The sequence below is a fragment of the Mercurialis annua genome, linkage group LG8 (assembly GCF_937616625.2).
Source record: "Mercurialis annua linkage group LG8, ddMerAnnu1.2, whole genome shotgun sequence".
NCBI classification, from domain to species: Eukaryota; Viridiplantae; Streptophyta; class Magnoliopsida; order Malpighiales; family Euphorbiaceae; genus Mercurialis; species Mercurialis annua.
This window is the reverse complement of record NC_065577.1, coordinates 1,753,774-1,774,473: the sequence shown is the minus strand read 5'-3', so window position 1 is coordinate 1,774,473 and position 20,700 is coordinate 1,753,774. Positions and strand designations below refer to the sequence as shown.

Genomic DNA, 20,700 nt, shown 5'->3' with positions numbered 1-20,700 from the left:
GATCATTAAACTTAAGAGATTGTGGTATCGCAGAAATCCCATCTAACATAAGTAACTTGATTCATCTTAGGCAACTTGACTTGTGTAGAAATGATTTTGAGGAGTTGCCTGAAACAGTTTGTAAATTATATAATTTGCAAGTTATTGGATGTGGACAGTTATAGGCATCTGAAATCATTTCATAAAGGTATAGGAAAGCTAGTGAACCTAATCAATCTGAATAACTCGGGGAGTGATATTTTTTTGCCGAAAGGAACAGGGAGATTCAGTGGAATTATGAACCAACAAGCTGTAGTTCAAATGATATAAGCGCTCAGCAGAAAACTGCTAAAGTCGTGGAATTATGAAGATATCATTGCTGGTGAATGGATGAAAAAAAACAGTAGTACGAATGGAATAAAAATAATGCCATTTCTAAGGTCTGAACACTGCAATGCTTAGAACCACATGCTCTTCATCTACCTGGGTCGCTGTTCCTGCAAATTTCTGCAGGTTATGTTCGATCCGTTAATGGATCGCATATAACTGCTGCTTGTGTGATCAGAAATAGTATTCGTTCTCGATAACCGAGTTACCGACTCTTTCAGTTGCAGCTGCCTTCACTGTTGCTTCCTTGACAAGTAATTGATGGTCGCAATTCATGAAATCGGCTTGTTTGAAGAATGGTATAATTAAAAGCAAAATTCTGACAAGAACTTGGGCAATGTTTGAAGTAATAAGAAGAGAAATTTGTTTTGTTTTCTTTGTTCTGCTTCAGAAGTTTTGCATAATATTTTAGAGTTAAATATCAAATTGCTACATGAAATTAATAAGCGATGAGTAATTAACACTGAATTTAATATTTTTATCTAGACTCTGGTTTATATTTACTTGCGCCTTACGGATCCGACCAATCAGAAGCTAACAAATAAAAAAAGTAGAAAAGAAAAAAATTTAAAATTCTCTAACATTTGAGCAGTTGGATATGGATTGGATCTAGATAAAAAAATAAAAAAATGTTTTATAACCCAACACTTTGTACCAACTCTTTTAACCCACCTTACGTGGCAAAAAGTTTCATTCGTCTAATCTCCACCCAAAAGTGTATATCTCAAAAAACAGAATTTAATCAATCCACTCTTTAATTGCCACGTCAGGCGGTACAAAAAGGTGGGTTAAAAATGTTGGGTTATATAGCATTACTCAAAAAAATATTTTGTCATAGCAATTTCCATTTCACATTTCATATTTCAATGATTTCCATTTTCAGGTTTCCATATCTGATAAGGCAAATATGTAAAAAAAATCGAAAGAAATATTAAGGGAGAAATGAAATTAAATCGTTATTATTCAAAATAAACTGTAGAAAAATTAATTAACATTTCTGATTATTCAAAATCAATTTAACATCTTCTCAACAATAAACGGAGGAGGTGGTGACCGAGAACTCAACACGGCTCCAAGCATAATTGAAACTAACAGAATCATATCCGCGAACTACATTTCCGTTATTAAGAAGATAATTAGTATCTGTGATCTTACTTAGCTTCGACGGATCGACTTCTTCGACGGAGTGAAATCCCTCAACGTATACTTGAATATTATCTCTTGAACATGAGCAATCATTTTTTATAGTCACAGTCCATTCTGGTTTGTTTTTTATGGTTTGTCCGGTGGGAGCTTGTGTTATAAAAAAATCTGTTCCAGAATGGCATTGGCAATTTCCTGAAATAAGTTTATCATAAAAAAATTAATAGTTTAAAATGTAAAACATATGATATAACGGAACCGAAAACGCTAAAAAAACGGTTAAATTGTGTTGGATATTTGAGATGGAAAAAACAGTCATAAATTATGATGGAATTGTAAAGAATTTATTATATAATTACGACATAGAATGCCGTCATAAATTCATCACTAATATATGATGCCCTTGTCAAATTAATCACAAATCTGTGAAGTTTTTTTGAAAAAACCGAAAAACTATCCCAAAAATCTCTTTGATTTAAAAGAAAAATATATGTTTTAAATCCAAGAAATCTATCTTTATTTTAAAATACTTTAATTTTTCACTCTTTTATTTTCTCCTACAAAAGAAATATTGTATATATCATACATATATATCAAATATCAAAAAGATACATCATTAATATATATATCAAATATAATGTTAATATATTTGCCATACATTTCTGATACACTAGGTAGCACAGACACGGGCACGGAGAAACGGGACACTTGGACACGAACACGGCAAAACGATGTTATTTTAAAGTTTTCTATGTAAAAAATGAAGTTTCGTGTCCAAAACATCAAGTGTCCGAAACGTTTCCGAAAAGAGACACGGTGGATGAAGTGTCTTTTCTACCTAGCTGATACATAACGTATGAAGTGTAATGTTTTATGGATAAAGCGAAAACACATAGCGTACAAGAATAAAAATATATTTAAAAATTGTATGTTTAAATATTTGAAGCGATTTTAATTTATTTTAATCAAAAACAATTAGGTGAAATTGACTTGATATCTTAAAATTGACATATGCATATAAATTATAATATACCTTGTGCAGCAAGAAAGAGCAAGAGAACCGCAAAGACAAAAGGAGTTGTAGTAGCCATCATATTGTATTTAAGTATATAATTTGTCTCACTGTTTGAGAATGGGCAATGTATTTAGCCTATTTTTATACTGATCTTGAGATGAATAATGGATTAATGTATTAAATGCTATGATATTTTTAAAATCAACTATGATTTTCTTACTTAATTGAATTATTTTTTGACAAAATTGGATTTATTTGTTAGTAATTATTGTTAATAATTTTCTATAAAAATTGCTAATTTTTTTTTTAATTTTCACACATCTACTTTTATTGGATAGGGTAAAGATTTTTGCTATCATATATGACTTTATTTTCCTTATTTAAGAATCGCGTCTAACTTTTTTTCTTTTAATGTTCTATAATTTTTCCTTTTTAATAATATTTTAGTTTTATTATAATTATTATATCTTTTGAGATTAATAAAATTATAGAATTTTTTGATTGTTAAACTTTTTTATTATTATTACGGAAATGTCAAGGCCAAAACAAAGCTAAGAGAGTTTACACATTTTTGGAATGGAAACTCCGGTAGCATTTGAGAAATGTCAGTAACCATATCTGCATAAACCATCACCCTAGAGAGTAGATAAAACCAAAATTCTCTATTTAATTTGCACATCGGTTGCCTTCTCTATAAGTATTTCAGATAAAAACATTCCAATCTCTTGCCAGAAGGTTTCGAATGGTATTCAAAAGGCTAGAATTACCATTAATACTGGTGTCATTACTAGATAGAGAATCAACAACAATTTCACTAGTCATCTCTAAAATCACATTCATATAGCCTTTATTCCAAGCAATGTCTAAGCCATCAAATGCATACCAATAGAAAATAAAGTGGCAATTCAGTCTGCGTGTCAATTCCGGAATCCAACTAGGAAAATGAACGGCGTTTTAATTTTCTAAAAAAAAAAAGTTGGTATCCGAATTTGTCAAGTTAGGAAGTTTATGTTGTAAATGCACATCACACAAAAGTTGTTGATTTAACTTGCAATTAACGTAAAAAAAACTGAAATAAATAAAACGACGAGATAAGACATTAATACAAATCAATTCAAACAACAAATTTCCTCTAAAAATCAAGACTCTTATTATTAATAAACTATATAGCAAAACATTGATAATTAAATCTCTTGAAATATAAATCCCTCAAGGACAAGCAAGAGTAGATTCAATAGCCCTGGTTTGAAGAAGTTTATCCGAAGTATAAGTGAAACTGACTGATTCAAATGCATGCAAAATTCCTCCATTAATTAGCAAACATTCATCTCCATTAATCTTCAAAATTGCTGGATCTATTTTTTCAATACTACTAAATCCATGACAGTCCAATTTAATATCTGATCTTGCACAGCTGCAATCATTTTTTATAATCATCTTATACTGTACATTATTTCCTATTTTCTTCCCAGTTGTAGTTTGTGAAAAAAGAAAATCTGATACTGTACTGCATATGCAATTTCCTGCAAAAATAAAACATAAAAATTAAAAATTACACAGTCTAAATTTCAAAAAAAAAATCGTCTTTTCATTAATCTAATTAAAAAATTAATTTTTGTAATTTTAATAAAATTGGTAATTTGAATATAATTGTTACTAATTATTCATTTCAGTAAAAAAAATTAATGGTAAATTAGAGAACATTGTACATGCATCTTATTGAAATTTCACTATATTTTTTAATTTTACAAAAATGATTCTAAAATTAATTTTGAATAAATCAAGTCAAACCATGCCATTTAAGTAAATTTTTTGAAATTGAGTCAGAAATACTATCATATGAATGCAATTAAAAGGTACAAAAATGGAATTTGTACAAATTAGAACAATAAAAAAATGTGAATACACTATAAGAAATTGATTTTTTTAAAAGAAAATTAACATAAGAATCAGAAATATATATATTTCTAGAGTAATGATCTATTGATTTTGATGATAAAATAAATTATTTAACCTACCTTGAGTAACAAGGCTCAGCAAGAGGAGAGCACAGATAAATCGCATGGAAGTAGACATTGTAATGTAATAACTGTATCTCACTAATCTCTATTTAATTCTGTATAATTGTGAGAAAAATAGAACATTTAAATAGGGGTTTTGGGGACACAAATAAATAAGGTAATAAATACTATAAAAAAAATTGAAATTGATTTAATTACAGAATTTTTTACATAGGGTAAGGCAACTCAATTTGTGCCTTATGTTTCTCAAAATCATGAGCAATTGAAGGTCTTAATTTAGGTTGAAGAGGAATTCGAATATTTTAGCCAGGTTTTTCTGACATTTAATTTGGATTGATTACTAATATTTCTATGAGATTAGGTCAAACTAAATCTCCCTTAATTTTTAAAATTCAACTATTAATCCTCTCCCTAAGTTTGATTCTTGACTAAAAATTGGCTTAAAAGAAGGCTTAGTATGGTGCCAAAAAGGTAAATATTTTTGACTTTTTAAAATTCTATCCAAATATCCAAATCATTAGAATAAGTTATAAATCTATCTCAATTTTGTCAATTAGCTGAAAATCTATTCAATTTCTTAAAATTAGTTTAATTACGCCAACATAGCTATTGAATGTATAATTTTAAAAAAAAATGAAAGAAGAGGAGTTGTTGATTGAAATGTCACGTCGTTTGGATAACTTATAATTTCATACTTTATTCCAACTCAGCATTGTCATGTAGACATAGTTAAATCGATTTTGAAAAAGTGAATTGACTTCCAGCGAATTGGCCAAATTTAATGGATTTTCAAAAAGTTAAAAAAGTTCTTTTCTTTCTTTTTTGGGATCATTAGGCCTAAAAAATAATCAAAGTAAGAAATGTGCATATCTAATAACATATTTTCATCAAATCCTTACTAATACTATATTCACAACCAAAATATACAATTACAACTTTCATTATCAAAACGAAAAAAAAAAAATCTTGCATCAAGAACTAATTACAAAAAAATGTAACATAACAATTATTTATAAAATAATAAATTTAATTATGTCTTGCCATCTCTCTTTTCTTTGAACATTTCTTTTATCTTCTGAGATGATAAATGTTTTTACCATCATTAGTATTCATTTGGTGAGGATAATTACTTGTAGTACCAAGCTTTGATCCACTAGCCACCTTAGCAGAATTCACCTGACTATTATTACGTAGATGCTCAGAACCGGATCGCTGGTCGAAGAAATCCACGGTGGCTGGAATTCCAAATTCCGACCTGGTTCGCCGATGAGACGAGCCGGTAGATGAGTCGGGTCCGACTAATAAATGATAGCTACGGCTTGAACCAGTTGAGAATGACCTAAAATTGTTTTTAGGTTTTTGTTTCTTCATTGCATGGAGAAGATATGGAATTAGACCATCCATAATCAAATCTTGTCTTGTGTTTTTTTATGATCTTGATCAAATTAAAAGGTTTGCAAAAAAATTTGGAATGAGATTTATTTTTGGAAGGGTATAAATCAACTAATGTTAGTTTTTATAGGGGGTGGTGGCAACATTGTTTTGGAATCTTGGATTTAAGTATTGGAAAATTCAATGGAAGAAAAATGTGACAATATTTGGTCAAAATCTCAACTATCAAATAAGTAACAGTTTATTTTGTTGAATAATCTTAGCTAATGTTAAACAGCTAATCAGCACTTTTTTTTGGATATGTACAATCACTAGCTACTAGAAGTAATTTGATTTGTGAAAGAAAAATTTGTTGTATAACCATCACAAACTAAATTTATAAGTATATAACTAACTAAATTTAATATTTGTTGGGTAAAATAATTCTTTTATTTATAATTTTTTTTATTTTATTAAATATATCTTTTAATAAAATAAACATTATGATCCGCCTATTTTATAAATTAAAACAATTAATATTTATTCAAATTTTAATTTAATCAATATAATAATAAAATTAATTGTGCCAATTAAGTAAATTTGCATAAACAATCCATGAAAGGGTATACTCTTTATTGGGGTCTCTGCTCACCTCTGATCTGTCTCTTAGTTCTAGACCAGAATCGCCAAATACAGATATGCTCCCATGAGTTTTCGCAATTTTGTTGATTAATTTCATAAATAATAAGTACTATTTTACTCATTTCAACTCTCCCGAGTAAGTCTGATTCCACGTTGGATCAGACTGAGTATTCTACTTTGTAAAATTGATATTATTAGACTTCCTGTATTTTTTTAAGAATGTTTTAATAAAATAATCAAAAATTATAAAAATTAAAAAGTATAATAATTTAAATGAATAAAGGATCAATTCACCCCCTCAGTTTGGTACGAAATATAAAAAAAAAGTCATTTTAAACGGTTTTGGATCAAAGAGACCCGCAATTTCTCAAAATCGAACAAATTGCACCATTCATCAGAGAATGTACACCCTCTGGTTTTGAAGGAAAAAAAAAATTCAAAATAGTATTAAATATTATTTTTAATGCCTAGTAATTTTCAAAAATTAAATTTTATCCCTTATATTTTAAAACTTTAAAAATCAATTTGTTTTTTAAACTAAAATTGAGGGATTTTTTTATCCCTTTTCTCATTATCATATTTTTACACCACCAGAAAACTGAAAAGCTGTTGCTCCTCGTTTTGGAGGAGTAGATCTGCAGCTCCTCGCTTTGAAGGAGCAGATCCGACGGCAATTTTGAGCGGATAGTGGCGGCGGCGGTGGTGGAAGGTGGAAGGAAAGAAGAAGAAGAAGAAACAGGTTAATTCTTTTAATTAGTGTTTAATTTAAAATTTCAATTAGTATTATTAAGCTTAATTAGAATTATTTTTTTTAATTAGAAAATTTACTCTCTTTTTGTGTCAGAAGGGTGAAATTGATCGGTTTCGCTAAGTTGCGAGTTGAAATTATCCGGTTTTGTTAAATTGCAGATTAAATTGTACTAAAAGTCTGTAAAATGTCTCATTTGATATTTCATGCCAAGTTGAGGGGGTGAATTGATTCTTTGCTCCGATTAAAGTCTACCAAACATGTTGTATATGTGAAAGTAAAAGTATGATAATACAGAAGTAAGATAGTGCAAAAAAAAGTCTACATGAAACCAAAATTAAAATTTGAAGAAACATTATCATCATTAACTCAACTAGTTGGTCCAATAATGTAAATAATGGGATTAGTATGGTAATTGAAATTTGCCAAACACAGATTTGACTAACAGCGGCTGTACGCGTAAATTTGTGCTTAAGAAGGCTGCGGTATATGTTTTTCAACATAACATTTTCACCAGTAGACACCATCACTAGGCCTGCTATCTATGCATACACTGATACAAATGAATGGTTTATCCAGCACGTTTAAAATATTAAAAACTATATAATTATATAAAAAAAAAATGATCAACGCGTCTTTCAAACTTGTACCTCATAATTAAAGAAATTAATTTAAACATCTTTGAGTCAGTTAGAGTTTTAAAATTGTGTTTTTGATCAAGTCCTTTTCAATTTTATTAGTCAACTAGAACCTCAAACTTATATATCGGGAGTCAAATATGTCACGTATTTGAAAGGGTTACTTGACCTAAAATTAAAAGAGTTTGAGGACCTAATTGATTCAAAAGAATTAGGCGCCTAGCTAATTGATCCAAAAAAATTAAAATAGACATATTTAATTTTGAGACACAAATTTAAAAATTGTGTTGACTCTTTATTTAAAAGAATCTTATAATGAACAAAATTTTAGTGCACTAATACACATGAATAAAAAAGAACCATAAAATTATTCAAAATTAAATTTCAAAAAAAAGCTTCATGCTTGCATTTTTTTTTATCTTCATCTACAAAATAATTCAGTTTCAGACATGACTATTCTGTCACATCTTCATATCAAAAGTGTCCCTAAAAATCCTTTAAAGGTTACTTCAGTTTACTGGCGATTTCCTCCGGCTGGGTGGATTAAGATAAATACCGACGGTTCGGCTTTTGGAAAACCGGGTGCTGCTGGTGGTGGAGGTATTTTTAGAAATGCTAGAGGGTTTTGCCAAGGATGTTTTTCAATTAATCTGGGCATCTCATTTGCTTTTTTTGCAGAAGTTGAAGCAGCAATATACGCTATTTTAAAAGCAGCGGATTTGGGTTTTCAGTATGTTTGGCTCGAATGTGATTCAATTTATGTGGTAAATTTATTCAAAAGAAAGGATATGCAAATTCCTTGGAAATTAAAATTAAAATGGATTGCTTGTTTAAAGTTCATCAATAGCATTCATTTTATAGTTTCACATATTTTCAGGGAAGGTAATGCGGTTGCGGATCAATTGGCTAATTATGGAGCAATAAACCAGGGTTTGATGTGGTGGACTCAACCTCCTGACTTTTGTAATAGTTCATTATATGATGATTTTACAGGTAAAGAAAAGTTTAGAATTGGCTAATCTTCTCTTTGTTGGGTTTGAAGAGTTTGGTGTGAAATGTTCAAATTTTTTGATTTGGAGATCTCTTCTGGGTTTCATTTTACTGATGCGGTTTTATTTTATGTTGTTGCCGCTGCTTTTCTTTTTCGGCTGCTGCTATTATTTGCTGCTGTTTCTATGTCTGGTGATGCTGTTTTCTGCCGATGTATTATGCCGCTGTTGTTGCTATATTTTGCTGCTGAAGAATTTTGTTGCTGCCTTTTCTTTTGTGAAGAAAGCTGCTGTTTTTTTGCTGATGTTGCTGCTGCTGTTGCTATATTTTGCTGCTGAAGAATTTTGTTGCTGCCTTTTCTGTTGTGAAGAAAGTTGCTGTTTTTTGCTGATGTTGCTGCTGCTGTTTTTGTTGCTGCAGTTTTTAGCTGCTGCAATTTTTTTGCTGCTGCAGTTATTAAATGCTGCAGGTTTTTGCTGCTGCACTTTTTTGATGCTTTTTATTTCAGTTATTACTGCTGTTTTCTTGTGGTGTTCTATGAGGATGCAGATTTGTTGTTGCTGCTGCTATTTTCTGATGTTGATGAAACCTGATGATGCTCTTATGGATTCAACTGCTGATTTCGCTGCACTTTTCTGCTTGTCTATGGATTTGTTGCTGCTGCAAATGGCTGGTTCATCCAGTTTGTTTACTCTCTGTAGAGTTGTTTTTTAGCGTGCTTATCTTGAAATTCTTTGCTCAAGTTTGCACAAATTTCTGTTTTATTAACTTTTTAGCTATGTGTTTAATTTTAGTTTCTTTGAATTTGTATTCAGATATTGTATTTTTTTTAAACATTATTGGTAGCGAGAAATATGATGCATACGCTAAGAGGGTGTCAACCTAGTTGAGATGCTCGGGTGCGTTTCCTGATTTTTCGTCTCCAAATTTTATATAAAAAAAACTTTACAAATACATATCAAATATATCAATGATACGGAACCTATAAAGTAAATTTTTTAATGTATGGAGTGAAACTTTTAAGTATAAAGTATACAATCAAAATATATAATAATCTATTTTTGAAAAAAAATGATATTTTTGATTAATTTTAGACGATTTTTTACAATGTTTCTTATCAAATATGCAAATTGATTTTATTTATCCATAACTATATAACACAAATATCTCTATAAAATATATTAATGATTTGTTAATTTTGTAAATACAAACGATGATATCGAAGCAGTTAATAAAAAAAATTGAATCGTATTTTTTTTTTATTAATTAGACTCCTCAATCTTTTTATTTGATTATTGACTATCATTGTGATAATTTACAAATTCGAATAACACACTATCAAAATTGTGATTTAAAAATATTTATATCAACTTAGTTATAGTTGTACATTCAAAAATTCGTTTTACCTACAAAATGTTTGAAAAACTTAAATCATTGCAGGTACTCCAACTATATTGTAAGAGGTCTTATTGATTATATATCACCAATTACAATTAGTTAAACTGAATTAAGAAAAATTATAATTTTACAAGCATTAAGGAGAGAAAATATAATCTCCACATAAACATTTCCACACCTGAGGATAATAATAATCCTTCTCTTGCAACTCCATTGATCTAATAGATACTTCAATTGGCATGCAAGGTTTGCATTGGTTGCACTTCAAATGGCATTTTGCAGGATATGACCCTTTTGCCCTTCCATTTCTTCCTTTGCCAATTACCATCTTGCCCAATAAATAAATAGTTCAATTAACAAAATATTATTCTAAAAAAATTGAGGGGTTAAATTGAATTTTATTTTAATCAATTAAGACTTTAATAACTATAACTTGATCTAATTGATAAAAATGAACAACATGGATGACTGAATTTATAAAAAGTTCATTTCAATTCTATATTTTGTTCTCTCCCTTCATATTTTCAATTCAAATAAAACCAAATCTAATTTATTTTTTTGTTCAAAACCGAACTAAACTAAACTATCTTTTTTAAAAAGTATAATATATCAAACCAACTGAACCAAAAAATAATTTTTTTTAATATCAAACTGAATTGAATTTATCGATTCGGTTTGGCTATTTAGTTTTTGCACGCTCCTACCTACGGCTCCAATTCATGACGGGTCATATCCATTCTCCTTAAACTAAAAAAAAAACATTTAAAAATGCTAGAAGTTGTAGAAATGAACTTACTGCTGGAGCTGGTGATGGCGAATGAGAGTACTGAGCTAGCTCACGAGAATGAACCAACAAACAATGTGATATGATGATAAAGCAAAGGCTGATGATCAGTGTAACATTTGATTTTCTTTTCTCCATATTTACAAACTGATAGTGTTTATAAGCAAATTATATTTATATTGTGATTTCAATTGAATTGGTCTAGCTTGTTTAGAAAGGGCTGGCAGAGAATATATATGCATGATGTGATAATTAATATATTTCTTTTAATTTTGGTTAAGATTAGAAATGGTCTAAGATGCTTTTGTAAGTTGAGAGAATTTCATCATCCTAAATCATCTACAGATTTCTGTGACACATGGTCTAATTGAATTGAAAAAATACTGTGAAGCTCGATTTTGATTTAACTTTTAAATTTAACATACGAAATTCAACATGCACGTTATTGAATTTTATAAGGTTGAGTTTAAACGGGTTGAGCCGTTGTAACCAAAAAAACTCTATGATAATTTAAAATATATTTTTTAGAAGTTATCTAAAATGTCCAAGATTAACCTTGCAATAATTATGATAAATAATTGAAACATATAATTAAACCTACTATCCCTCAAAAAAAAATAATTAAACCAACTATAGAAGGAAAGGAAAATAGTCACATAGAAATGTACTAGTTAATCATATATAAAATGTTGAATTTTCAAAACAAATAGCTGGAATAGCTCAGTTGGTTAGAGCGTGTGGCTGTTAACCACAAGGTCGGAGGTTCGACCCCTCCTTCTAGCGATCTTTTATTAATTTTACTTTTTCAAATTTCTTTAAGGAAACAAATCTATTTTAATGATTAATGATAAAGAAAACAAATCTATTTTAATGATTAATGATGTTATGGCCCTCTCAACAACAAAAAAAGATGTTATGATATATGATAATTTTTCTTTTGATGAATATAATATATAATAATTGGTGCACCTATTATCACTTTTACAAATTTTAATTAATACTTCGAAATTGATTTATAATATATTTAATACCAACTTGATGTTAATCGAGTGAAGCTCGAGTACGAGCCTGCTTTGAGATCTAAAGGGACCATGTTTGTTATCGAACCTATGTTGGGACTACGTTCATTAAATCCTACTTTAGTTTAGTTTTGTGTACTATCTTATATGTGACTTTACATTTTGTTGGAACGGTTGCAAAAGAAATGAAAATTACAAGGGGTTGAGTCGCGAAATAAGTCGCTTTCTATTAAACGTTATGCGGTTCTATTCAAATGGTGATAATCTGTGTTGTTATCACGTCTTTAGGATAAAAACAGTTTTATAGTTTCACTGCACTATGCCTTCATAATATTGCTTAAAAGATCGTTTAGAAATAAAATAGCAACTGTAAAATTTAGGGCGGTATAAAATTGTATGTTTGAAACAAGGAAGAAGACGATGTTTATATATAGAAAGGAAAAACTAAGACAGATATAATATAATAACGATAATAAACATATCTAAAGTAACATCGGAATCAAATAAATCAATATAACATTTTTCCATATACAAAATGATTGAGCAAATTATGGCATTTTGATTGACAAAAAAGTGTTATATATAAAATAATATTAAGTGTCTGAACCAGATCGGTCGGACGATATGTGCACGTGGTAATTTAGAAGGTATTTATTAATATTCTCTCCCACTCATAAAATTGTGTATCCATTAGGGCTCAAACTTTTGTGGAACAGGGTACCCAACCCGCCCGCCTAGGCCGATCCTTTCAGGGCCGGGCTCGGATACTAATTTTTTATTCCAAGTCCCGTCCGAATCCGAGTTTGAGAAAATTCTGTTTATTATGGACATGCTCAAACTTTCATTCTTTTATATAATTTTTCATGTAACCCCGAAAAAATCTGACCCGAAACGCATATATAATGGAGAAAATTACACCATTTACCAAAAAAAAATGAAAATAATTACAAAACTACATGTTGACTTTTTTCATTTACAAAAATATTAATAATATTTACAAAAAGTACAAAAAACAAAAAATAATATCAAACATACGGTGTATATTAAAGGTATAATGTCAGTATACTAATAAACTAACATTATATTAACATATATCAAAATTATACCGACATTATACATACTAAAATTTCATTAATATTAAATGAAAATTTACCAAAATATCATCAAATCATATATTAAAAATTATATTAATAATATACCAAAATTATACCAACAGTATATCAAATGTGTACACATCAAAATATACTGAAACTTTATTATTACATCAACATTACACCACATCGCATACTAAATATTAACCTAACAATATACTAAAATTATACCAACAATATACAAATTCTCTAGTTCATTACCAACTATAGTGAAAAGTACATATAAAAAAGATATACATGTTATCAACTAGAAAATATATATAAAAATTTATAATCGATATACCGAAAATATACTGAAATTATACTAATAATAAACCAAATATTATTTTTAAATTATTTGATTTATAGTTTTAGTATTCCAAAATTATATCATAATTATACCGATATTATACAAATCGTACTTTTGTAATTAATTTTTATTTTTTGATACTTTTGTAATTAATTTGAAATCAGTCGTATTTTTGTAAATAAAAAAAATTTACAGGTACTTTTGTAAATATTTTTAAAATTTTAGGTACTTTTGTCATCGTCCATATATAATGTGTAAGGGCCGGGTTTGGATGGTGAAAAAGAAGCCCAAACTAGATTTGGGCTCACATAAAAATTAGCAAATCGCCAAAAAACTTTCGGGCTCGGCCCATAAATAGATCTAGTCCAACGTAATAAACCCGATAATTGTCTTACTACTAAGCAATGTAATTTTTTTTCAAAACACTACAAAGCACTTAACTCTTTAAAAATTCAACACACGCAAACATATTCAACTCATACTTTGATATAAAATATATAAATTTATATAATAGCTTAATTGTTCCAAAAATCACCAACTTTTGTGTGTTTTTAGTATTTGACACAAACTTTTAATTTTAGTATATAAATACACGAAATCAATTTTTTACATATATAACACGGGCACCATTTTTGACATAAAACGGCACCGTTTTTGAACTAAAATGGCAACCTAAAACGGAAACTTGGTCATATATGCAAAAAATTGATAGTTCGTATATTTATATGTCAAAATTAAAAGTTCGTATAAAATATCAAAAATACGCGAAAATTGGTGATTTTGTGTGCATTTAAACCTTATATAATTATATTTATTTTATTATGACAATTAAAATATTAGACTCCCATGTCTTGATCCACCATTGAGTTTCTCTTGTCTTGATCCACCATTAAGTTTGAAGTCAGCTATCCAATAAAAGTTTAATCACCAAAAAACTCCCGATCTTTTAACTCCTTTTCACTTGCACCCTGACGTTGTAATTTTGTCTATATCACCCTAATTCGCACTTTTCATTTCCAATTCCACCCTAAAAAACTAAATTGGCCCCTTTTCACTAGAAAAAATGTCAATCTGATCCTTCACTTTTAGTAAAAAATGTCAATTTGATCCTTCACTTTTAGTATACTAAATATTTTTCAAAAAATAAATTAAAAATGAAGGATCAAATTGGCATTTTTCTAGTGAAAAAAGGTCAATTTAGTTTTTTAGGGTGGAATTGGAAATAAAAGGTGTGAATTAGGGTGATATAGACAAAATTGCAACGTCAGGGTGCAAATGAAAAGGGGCTAAAAGGTCGGGGTTTTTTTGGTGATTAAGCCAACAATAAAATACTCTGCTCGTAAGTTTCATGAGTGTAGTAGAAATTTAATTAATTTATGTTTTGTACCCCTCGTAATAATCATATTTACAATTATATTTTTCATGCTTATATTAAAATTTAAAATATTTATACAGATAATTAAATTGAATTAAGTTGTCGTTAATTTTTAATTATTTCAATAAGTTAAATTTCAACTTTTAAAAATAAAACTTGATCGAAGTTTGTATTTTCAAAATCGATTACACCCATGAGACTCCCATGTCGAATTATAAATAATATCCCTACTTTGTAGTCTATACTTGTGGAGACACAACTCAATTTATTTTCAAGATGAGGATAATTTTCAAATCATAGTGGACCAAAATTAACTACTCTAACTACCCCTAATCTCCACCTCCCAAATTAGCAATTTCAAGATTATTACCAATTCTTCCCTTTGACAATTTCCATCTCTCATTTGAATAGAATCAAACAACCCAACATTTTCATTTTTATTAATTTTTTTCATAATCAAATTATCAATCCAACTAATAAAAAAAATGGCAGAATTAACTTCAGGGTCTCTAGTAAAATTTCTTCAAGAAATGCATGTAGATGAGAGAGAAAGGACCCAATTGCAAGAAAATAATAAATCAGTATTATTACAAATTAGAGGCATAATTCCAGTGCTAAGAAAAGATGATCATCTTTGGCCAAGTCAAGGTTTTTTCTTAAGAGTTTCAGATTTATCTCATGCAATTTATGTTTCTTTGCCTCAAGAACAAGATGATTTAATTTTGTGTGATAAATTGCAAATTGGGCAATTTTTATATGTGGAGAAATTAGAAGCTGCTTATCCTGTTCCTATGCTCAAAGGTATTAGCCCTATTTCTGGTAGAAATCCATGTCTTGGAAACCCTAAAGATCTTATTCCCATGCAAAATTTGGAGAAATTTCTTGGTATTTCGAAATTGGAATCCGTTAACGAAGAGTGTGATTACGATGGAATAAAAACTCGAACCGAAATGGCTCGATCTTTATCCGATTCGAGTCCAATTAGGTCAAATGATCATATGATTAAAGAGAAACAAAGGGAAAAGTCTCTTTACGTAATAACTACTTCATGTCCTGACGAGGGGATCGTTAAGACAAAAGCAGCAACGGATTCAGAAATTTTTCAAAAGGTGCGTAAAAATATAAAATGATATGATTTAATATTTTTAAATTTATAAGGTAGATAATTGCTAAATATACGTTTTATGTAGGTTCGTTCATGGACAAAAGGATTGATCTCAATAAAAGAAGAAGATGTGATAAAAGATGACAAGAAGCAAATCGAAAAAGATGACAATGTGAAGAAGAAACCAATCGAAAAGGCGAGCATTTCGAGATCAGGAAGCTTGAATGATAGTCTAGGTAGAAGAATTAATTCATCAATTTATAAGCCTCCGAAGATCCGGAATGATTCCGAAAGTTACTACAAGGGGCTTCGGAAACAAAAACCGAGAAGTTACAAGGATAGTGATACGGAAAGTACAATCTCGGTTACTTCTACATCGTCAAGGTTCAAGAGAAGAAGCTGGAACGGAAAGGAAGCTGCAAGGATTGTCGAAATTTCGGACAAGCATGTTACTGTAACTTTCTTCTTTCCGATTCTTTTCGTAGTTTTACATATATGACTTTGAAAATTTATTTTTTAATGCATTGCGCACACATCAATCGAACAATTTTTGGATATGGATTAGAATTACCATAAACTTTTTAAAAATAGATTAAAATTGTCAAAATAAAAAGTTTTGGTTAGATTTGTAAAAGATCGAAAAGACTTGGGTTTTTTCATCCATTAGGCTACTCTAAATTATTCACTCTTTTCTCATTATCCTCAGGTTTCTTCAGCTAAAAATGACAGCTCTGATGATAATTCAACAAAAATAATTGTCCCCGGCGTAACTACGAAATCAACCGTAATTCCGAGCAAGAATAGCACTCCGGCAGTAGCAAAAACAGACGACGAAGCTACGGATCCAAGAGATACTTTAAGTTTAATAAATAACCAAATCCTGACAGATACTAATGTATCATGGGATTTACTCCCTTCATCTTTGGTGAAGCTTGGCCAGGTCCTTTTGCTTGTCTCATCTTTACAATGTTTTTCAGAAATTTATGCCAAATGATTTCGTCCGTTAACTTTACAAATTGCGACAATTATATTCAGAACATGTCTGGTCCGATACGGATTTTTTTTAATGTGGAATAACTTAATTAGTCAAGTTAAGAAAGAAAAGGTCCAACACTTTGATTGTATTGGTGTTTGAAATATAATTATTTCAATTCGTTCAATTGACGGATCAGACTGTTAATTTTTTACGTATATCTGTAAAAGGACTAAAGTTATATGAATATATATATTTATAATTATTTTGCATTATGTATATATGTTAAAATGTTAAAAATTATAAATTATGATCCTCAGGAAGTATTAATACAAAGAGACATTGCTTTGCTTGCTTCTGTTGAAGCTTTACTAGATGCTTCTGCTTCTCAGAGATTGCTCAAATGCCTAAGGTATGCATTTAGTTATATCGCGATCGGTGTAGCAGCATATTCTAAAAATATATTATTCAATCGCCCGTATCATATTGAAAATTAACGAGAAATCATCATCTGCGATGAAAATTAAAGTTGTGGTACCATTTTGATACGGATTGAAGATTCAATATCAAATTAAACCGTATAATAAAGATTTTTTAACCCATCTAGACTACTAATTAATCATTTTCTCTAATTTTACCAGCATTTACTCGGACATTCTTTCGGACAAGGAGGATCAACACCAAGCATCAATTGAAAGATTTTTGAGTCTTGAAAATAACTTGGAACAGACCAAATTAATTTTTCAATCTCTTGTTCATGGGGGAGATCATTCAAGCACACTTCAATGTGTTAGTGAAGAACTAAGACTTGCATTGGACAGAAAGCAAATTGCAATTACATGTATCAAAGCAGCTTTGGAATCTGATCTAAACCCAACTTCTTCTGATCTTTCCAGAATCTGCAATGCACCGAAGGTACCGATTTATGTTGCACGGAAATTTATTGAGTCTTATATTTTGATTTCGTTTACGGAAAAGCTTCTAAAACTCCGAAATGTTCTACTTATAACACATTATTATAAAAAGGTTAATTATCAGTAGAAAATTCATAACCTTTAGCAAAATTTATAATTTAATCATATCTTTTTTAATTTTTACAATTCCACGCATGGCCTTTTAATTTTTTCCGTAAAAGTGTCGTTTCACTATTTTTTGTTTTAACATTTTATATTTCGACGTTACCGTTTCTGTGCATGACAGGCACCAACTAATACAAGCCATGGAAATATACCAAAAGGTCCTTTAATTCTCAGGAAGCAAAGAAGCAGCACTGAATTGGATTCTGAATTGGAAAATCACCAAGATTGGATTAAAGGAAAATCTTTACCAAAATCAATAGAATTAGCAAATTCTTTAGATAATGAGAGTAGAATTTGGTTTTTGAATTATATTGAAGAATACTTAGATTTGGTTAGCAGCAAAAATTATTTATCAGAATCAGATAATGGCCAATTACCTGAAACAATGTATAAGATTAAGAAAATTAGTGATTGGTTAGATATGACATGCAAAGATAAATCTAAATTACAAGAATCGGAATTGGATTCTTGTGGGAGAGTTAGGAATAAAATATATGAGATATTAATGAAGCATGTGGAGAGAACTACTATGAATGTAATAAGTGAGTCTTGAAAAATAAAGAAATTTAATTTTGTGGATTATTTTTCCCGTTTCATTTTATTTACTATTTTTTCTATTTTACACATATTAAAGATATATTAAATGTTACATAAAAAATTTCAGATCAATTACAAACTAATACACGAACTTTATTTTAATTTTTATTTTATTTGCCAATGTCACACGTTTGGTTGATTTTAGCATATGTGATTTTAGCAAGAACTTTACCATAAAAATTAATATGTTTAGGAAATGTTTGCAATTTGCAATATGTTTAAGATAAGTTTGGTTGATTTTAACATATGGTTAACATATCTTTGCAAGTTGCATGTTTGGTTGATTCTAATAGTATATGTTCAGCATGTCTTAAATGTTATATAAAAATTAAAATAAATTTCGTGTATTACTTTGTAATATGTTAAATTAAAAATAAAATAAAAAAATATGTTACACGTATCTTAAACATATTTTAAATGTCGCATAAACCCACAATTTTTTAATTTTTATTTTTTAGTTTATTTCACAAACAATATTATCTTATTTACCAATATTAAAATTGAACAAATATCAACTAGTTAGCAACACAAAAGGCTTAATTACTTAAAAACCACTCACCTTGAACTTTTTTTTCGTTTATACCCTGACCTAGGAAAAAATTCATTTATACCCTGACGTATGTATTTATGTTTCACCTCTACCCCGAGGCACTAAATTAACCTCTTTTCATTAAGAAAAAAATTTAAAATAGTTCTTCATTTTTAACATAAACTAATTAGAGATTAATTAGAAATGAATTTTTCTCTAAATGAAGGACTATTTTGAACTTTTTTTAAAATGAAAAGAGGTTAATTTAGTGCCTCGGGATAGAGGTGAAACATAAACACATACGTCAGGGTATAAATGAACTTTTTCCTAGGTCGTGGTATAAACGAAAAAAAAAATCAAGGTGGGTGGTTTTTAAGTAATTAAGCCCAACACAAAACCAACAATGTAACATTATAATAATTAAACAATCAAAAATCGTGCTGCATAATAGAAAAAACAGAAATACAATCAAACACAGTAAAAATGCAGAAATACCATTATTTCATAAAATCACAAGATTATTTTATGTAACATGAAAGTAGTATTATATTCTTTAAAAATAATCTCTATACATGTTTAATAATGGAAAATTACTGTTATATAAAAATAGTAAACAAAAAAAGCAAATTGTAGATTTGAAAATAAAGAAGAAGAAGAGGAGGAACGATGAACATTGCATTTGAAATCAAAATAGAAAACGACGACACTAACAACGAATGGAGATAATGGCTTTAACGGTAACAACAATCGGAAAAAATGACTTCAACGACGAGACAAAGATGGAACGGCAGAGGCGGAACAACGCGAAGAACATATATAATTTCAGAGGAAGAGAGAGAAAATCAAATGAAAGTATGAGAGTTTGATTTTTATGTGTGTATTTATATAGACCGTATAAATGTAAACTTTATTCCCATGTGCCGTAGTGTAACTATTAAGAAGTTGGTACCGTATTTTTGTAAACCAATATTAGCACTATAAATTTTAAATTAACGGAATATGAACACTTCGTTTATATAACGAACCAAACATAAACAATTATGCAAAAATAAAGTAACAATAAAAGAATTGTATTTTTTTTATTATTAGGAGGAGAACGATTATGGCAGGAATTGAACCTACGACTTTAGCAGTTTTCCGCTGAGCGCTTATACCATTTAAGTTATAGTTCGTTAATAAAAAAATTATACTTAATAATAATTTTTAATTGGACATTAAAATTTAACATATGCTATAATTGATTTTAAATTTATCATATGACATAATATATAGTAAATTTAACACTGAATCTAACATCATATATTTTTTAGATTCAATACTAAATTATAACATTATTATTCTATTTTAGCAGTGCATCGTCTAAATTTTATAAAAGTAATGACCTCATGAAAATAATTAGTGCAAAGTGCAAACCCACTCTTAATCTCCTAGCGTTGATTAATTTGGTGGAAACCAAATAGTCTGGAT

General features: G+C 29.1%; 5 protein-coding genes and 1 non-coding gene across 6 annotated transcripts; 2 read left to right on the top strand and 4 right to left on the bottom strand.

Moving 5' to 3' along the window:
- Nucleotides 1-1,326: 1,326 nt before the first annotated feature.
- LOC126659747 (uncharacterized) lies at nucleotides 1,327-2,620 on the bottom strand. The gene is made up of 2 exons (XM_050353083.2): nucleotides 2,543-2,620; nucleotides 1,327-1,704 (listed from the first exon to the last, which is right to left on the bottom strand). The coding sequence occupies exons 1-2, from the start codon at nucleotides 2,601-2,603 to the stop codon at nucleotides 1,394-1,396; spliced, it is 372 nt and encodes a 123-aa protein (XP_050209040.1). The 5' UTR covers nucleotides 2,604-2,620; the 3' UTR covers nucleotides 1,327-1,393.
- A 994-nt stretch (nucleotides 2,621-3,614) lies between these two features.
- Nucleotides 3,615-4,701, bottom strand: LOC126662172 (uncharacterized). The gene is made up of 2 exons (XM_050356066.2): nucleotides 4,543-4,701; nucleotides 3,615-4,047 (listed from the first exon to the last, which is right to left on the bottom strand). The coding sequence occupies exons 1-2, from the start codon at nucleotides 4,598-4,600 to the stop codon at nucleotides 3,734-3,736; spliced, it is 372 nt and encodes a 123-aa protein (XP_050212023.1). The 5' UTR covers nucleotides 4,601-4,701; the 3' UTR covers nucleotides 3,615-3,733.
- Nucleotides 4,702-5,439: 738 nt separating this feature from the next.
- Nucleotides 5,440-6,032, bottom strand: LOC126661353 (uncharacterized). The gene has a single exon (XM_050355182.2). It carries the CDS (start codon nucleotides 5,947-5,949, stop codon nucleotides 5,614-5,616), a length of 336 nt encoding a protein of 111 aa, XP_050211139.1. The 5' UTR covers nucleotides 5,950-6,032; the 3' UTR covers nucleotides 5,440-5,613.
- Nucleotides 6,033-10,401: 4,369 nt separating this feature from the next.
- Nucleotides 10,402-11,282, bottom strand: LOC126662343 (EPIDERMAL PATTERNING FACTOR-like protein 5). Its single transcript, XM_050356297.2, has 2 exons — nucleotides 11,129-11,282; nucleotides 10,402-10,660 (listed from the first exon to the last, which is right to left on the bottom strand). The coding sequence occupies exons 1-2, from the start codon at nucleotides 11,252-11,254 to the stop codon at nucleotides 10,469-10,471; spliced, it is 318 nt and encodes a 105-aa protein (XP_050212254.1). The 5' UTR covers nucleotides 11,255-11,282; the 3' UTR covers nucleotides 10,402-10,468.
- Nucleotides 11,283-11,825: 543 nt separating this feature from the next.
- Nucleotides 11,826-11,899, top strand: TRNAN-GUU (transfer RNA asparagine (anticodon GUU)). The gene has a single exon. It is a non-coding gene; the product is annotated as a tRNA-Asn (tRNA).
- Nucleotides 11,900-14,729: 2,830 nt separating this feature from the next.
- Nucleotides 14,730-18,689, top strand: LOC126660550 (uncharacterized). Its single transcript, XM_050354115.2, has 7 exons — nucleotides 14,730-14,766; nucleotides 15,362-16,059; nucleotides 16,141-16,509; nucleotides 16,762-16,995; nucleotides 17,349-17,440; nucleotides 17,670-17,943; nucleotides 18,229-18,689. Exons 1-7 carry the CDS (start codon nucleotides 14,730-14,732, stop codon nucleotides 18,658-18,660), a joined length of 2,136 nt encoding a protein of 711 aa, XP_050210072.1. The 3' UTR covers nucleotides 18,661-18,689.
- Nucleotides 18,690-20,700: the final 2,011 nt, after the last annotated feature.

Excerpts from the sequence above, each read along its gene's own strand:
- LOC126659747 (XM_050353083.2), bottom strand. The coding sequence starts at position 2,603 with ATGATGGCTACTACAACTCCTTTTGTCTTTGCGGTTCTCTTGCTCTTT. Across the intron at positions 1,705-2,542 it reads GCTCTTTCTTGCTGCACAAG|GAAATTGCCAATGCCATTCT; the intron begins GTATATTATAAT and ends AACTTATTTCAG.
- LOC126662172 (XM_050356066.2), bottom strand. The coding sequence starts at position 4,600 with ATGTCTACTTCCATGCGATTTATCTGTGCTCTCCTCTTGCTGAGCCTT. Across the intron at positions 4,048-4,542 it reads GCTGAGCCTTGTTACTCAAG|GAAATTGCATATGCAGTACA; the intron begins GTAGGTTAAATA and ends TTATTTTTGCAG.
- LOC126661353 (XM_050355182.2), bottom strand. The coding sequence starts at position 5,949 with ATGGATGGTCTAATTCCATATCTTCTCCATGCAATGAAGAAACAAAAA.
- LOC126662343 (XM_050356297.2), bottom strand. The coding sequence starts at position 11,254 with ATGGAGAAAAGAAAATCAAATGTTACACTGATCATCAGCCTTTGCTTT. Across the intron at positions 10,661-11,128 it reads CGCCATCACCAGCTCCAGCA|ATGGTAATTGGCAAAGGAAG; the intron begins GTAAGTTCATTT and ends TTATTGGGCAAG.
- LOC126660550 (XM_050354115.2), top strand. The coding sequence starts at position 14,730 with ATGAAGGATCAAATTGGCATTTTTCTAGTGAAAAAAG. Across the intron at positions 16,510-16,761 it reads TTTCGGACAAGCATGTTACT|GTTTCTTCAGCTAAAAATGA; the intron begins GTAACTTTCTTC and ends CATTATCCTCAG. Across the intron at positions 17,944-18,228 it reads GAATCTGCAATGCACCGAAG|GCACCAACTAATACAAGCCA; the intron begins GTACCGATTTAT and ends TGTGCATGACAG.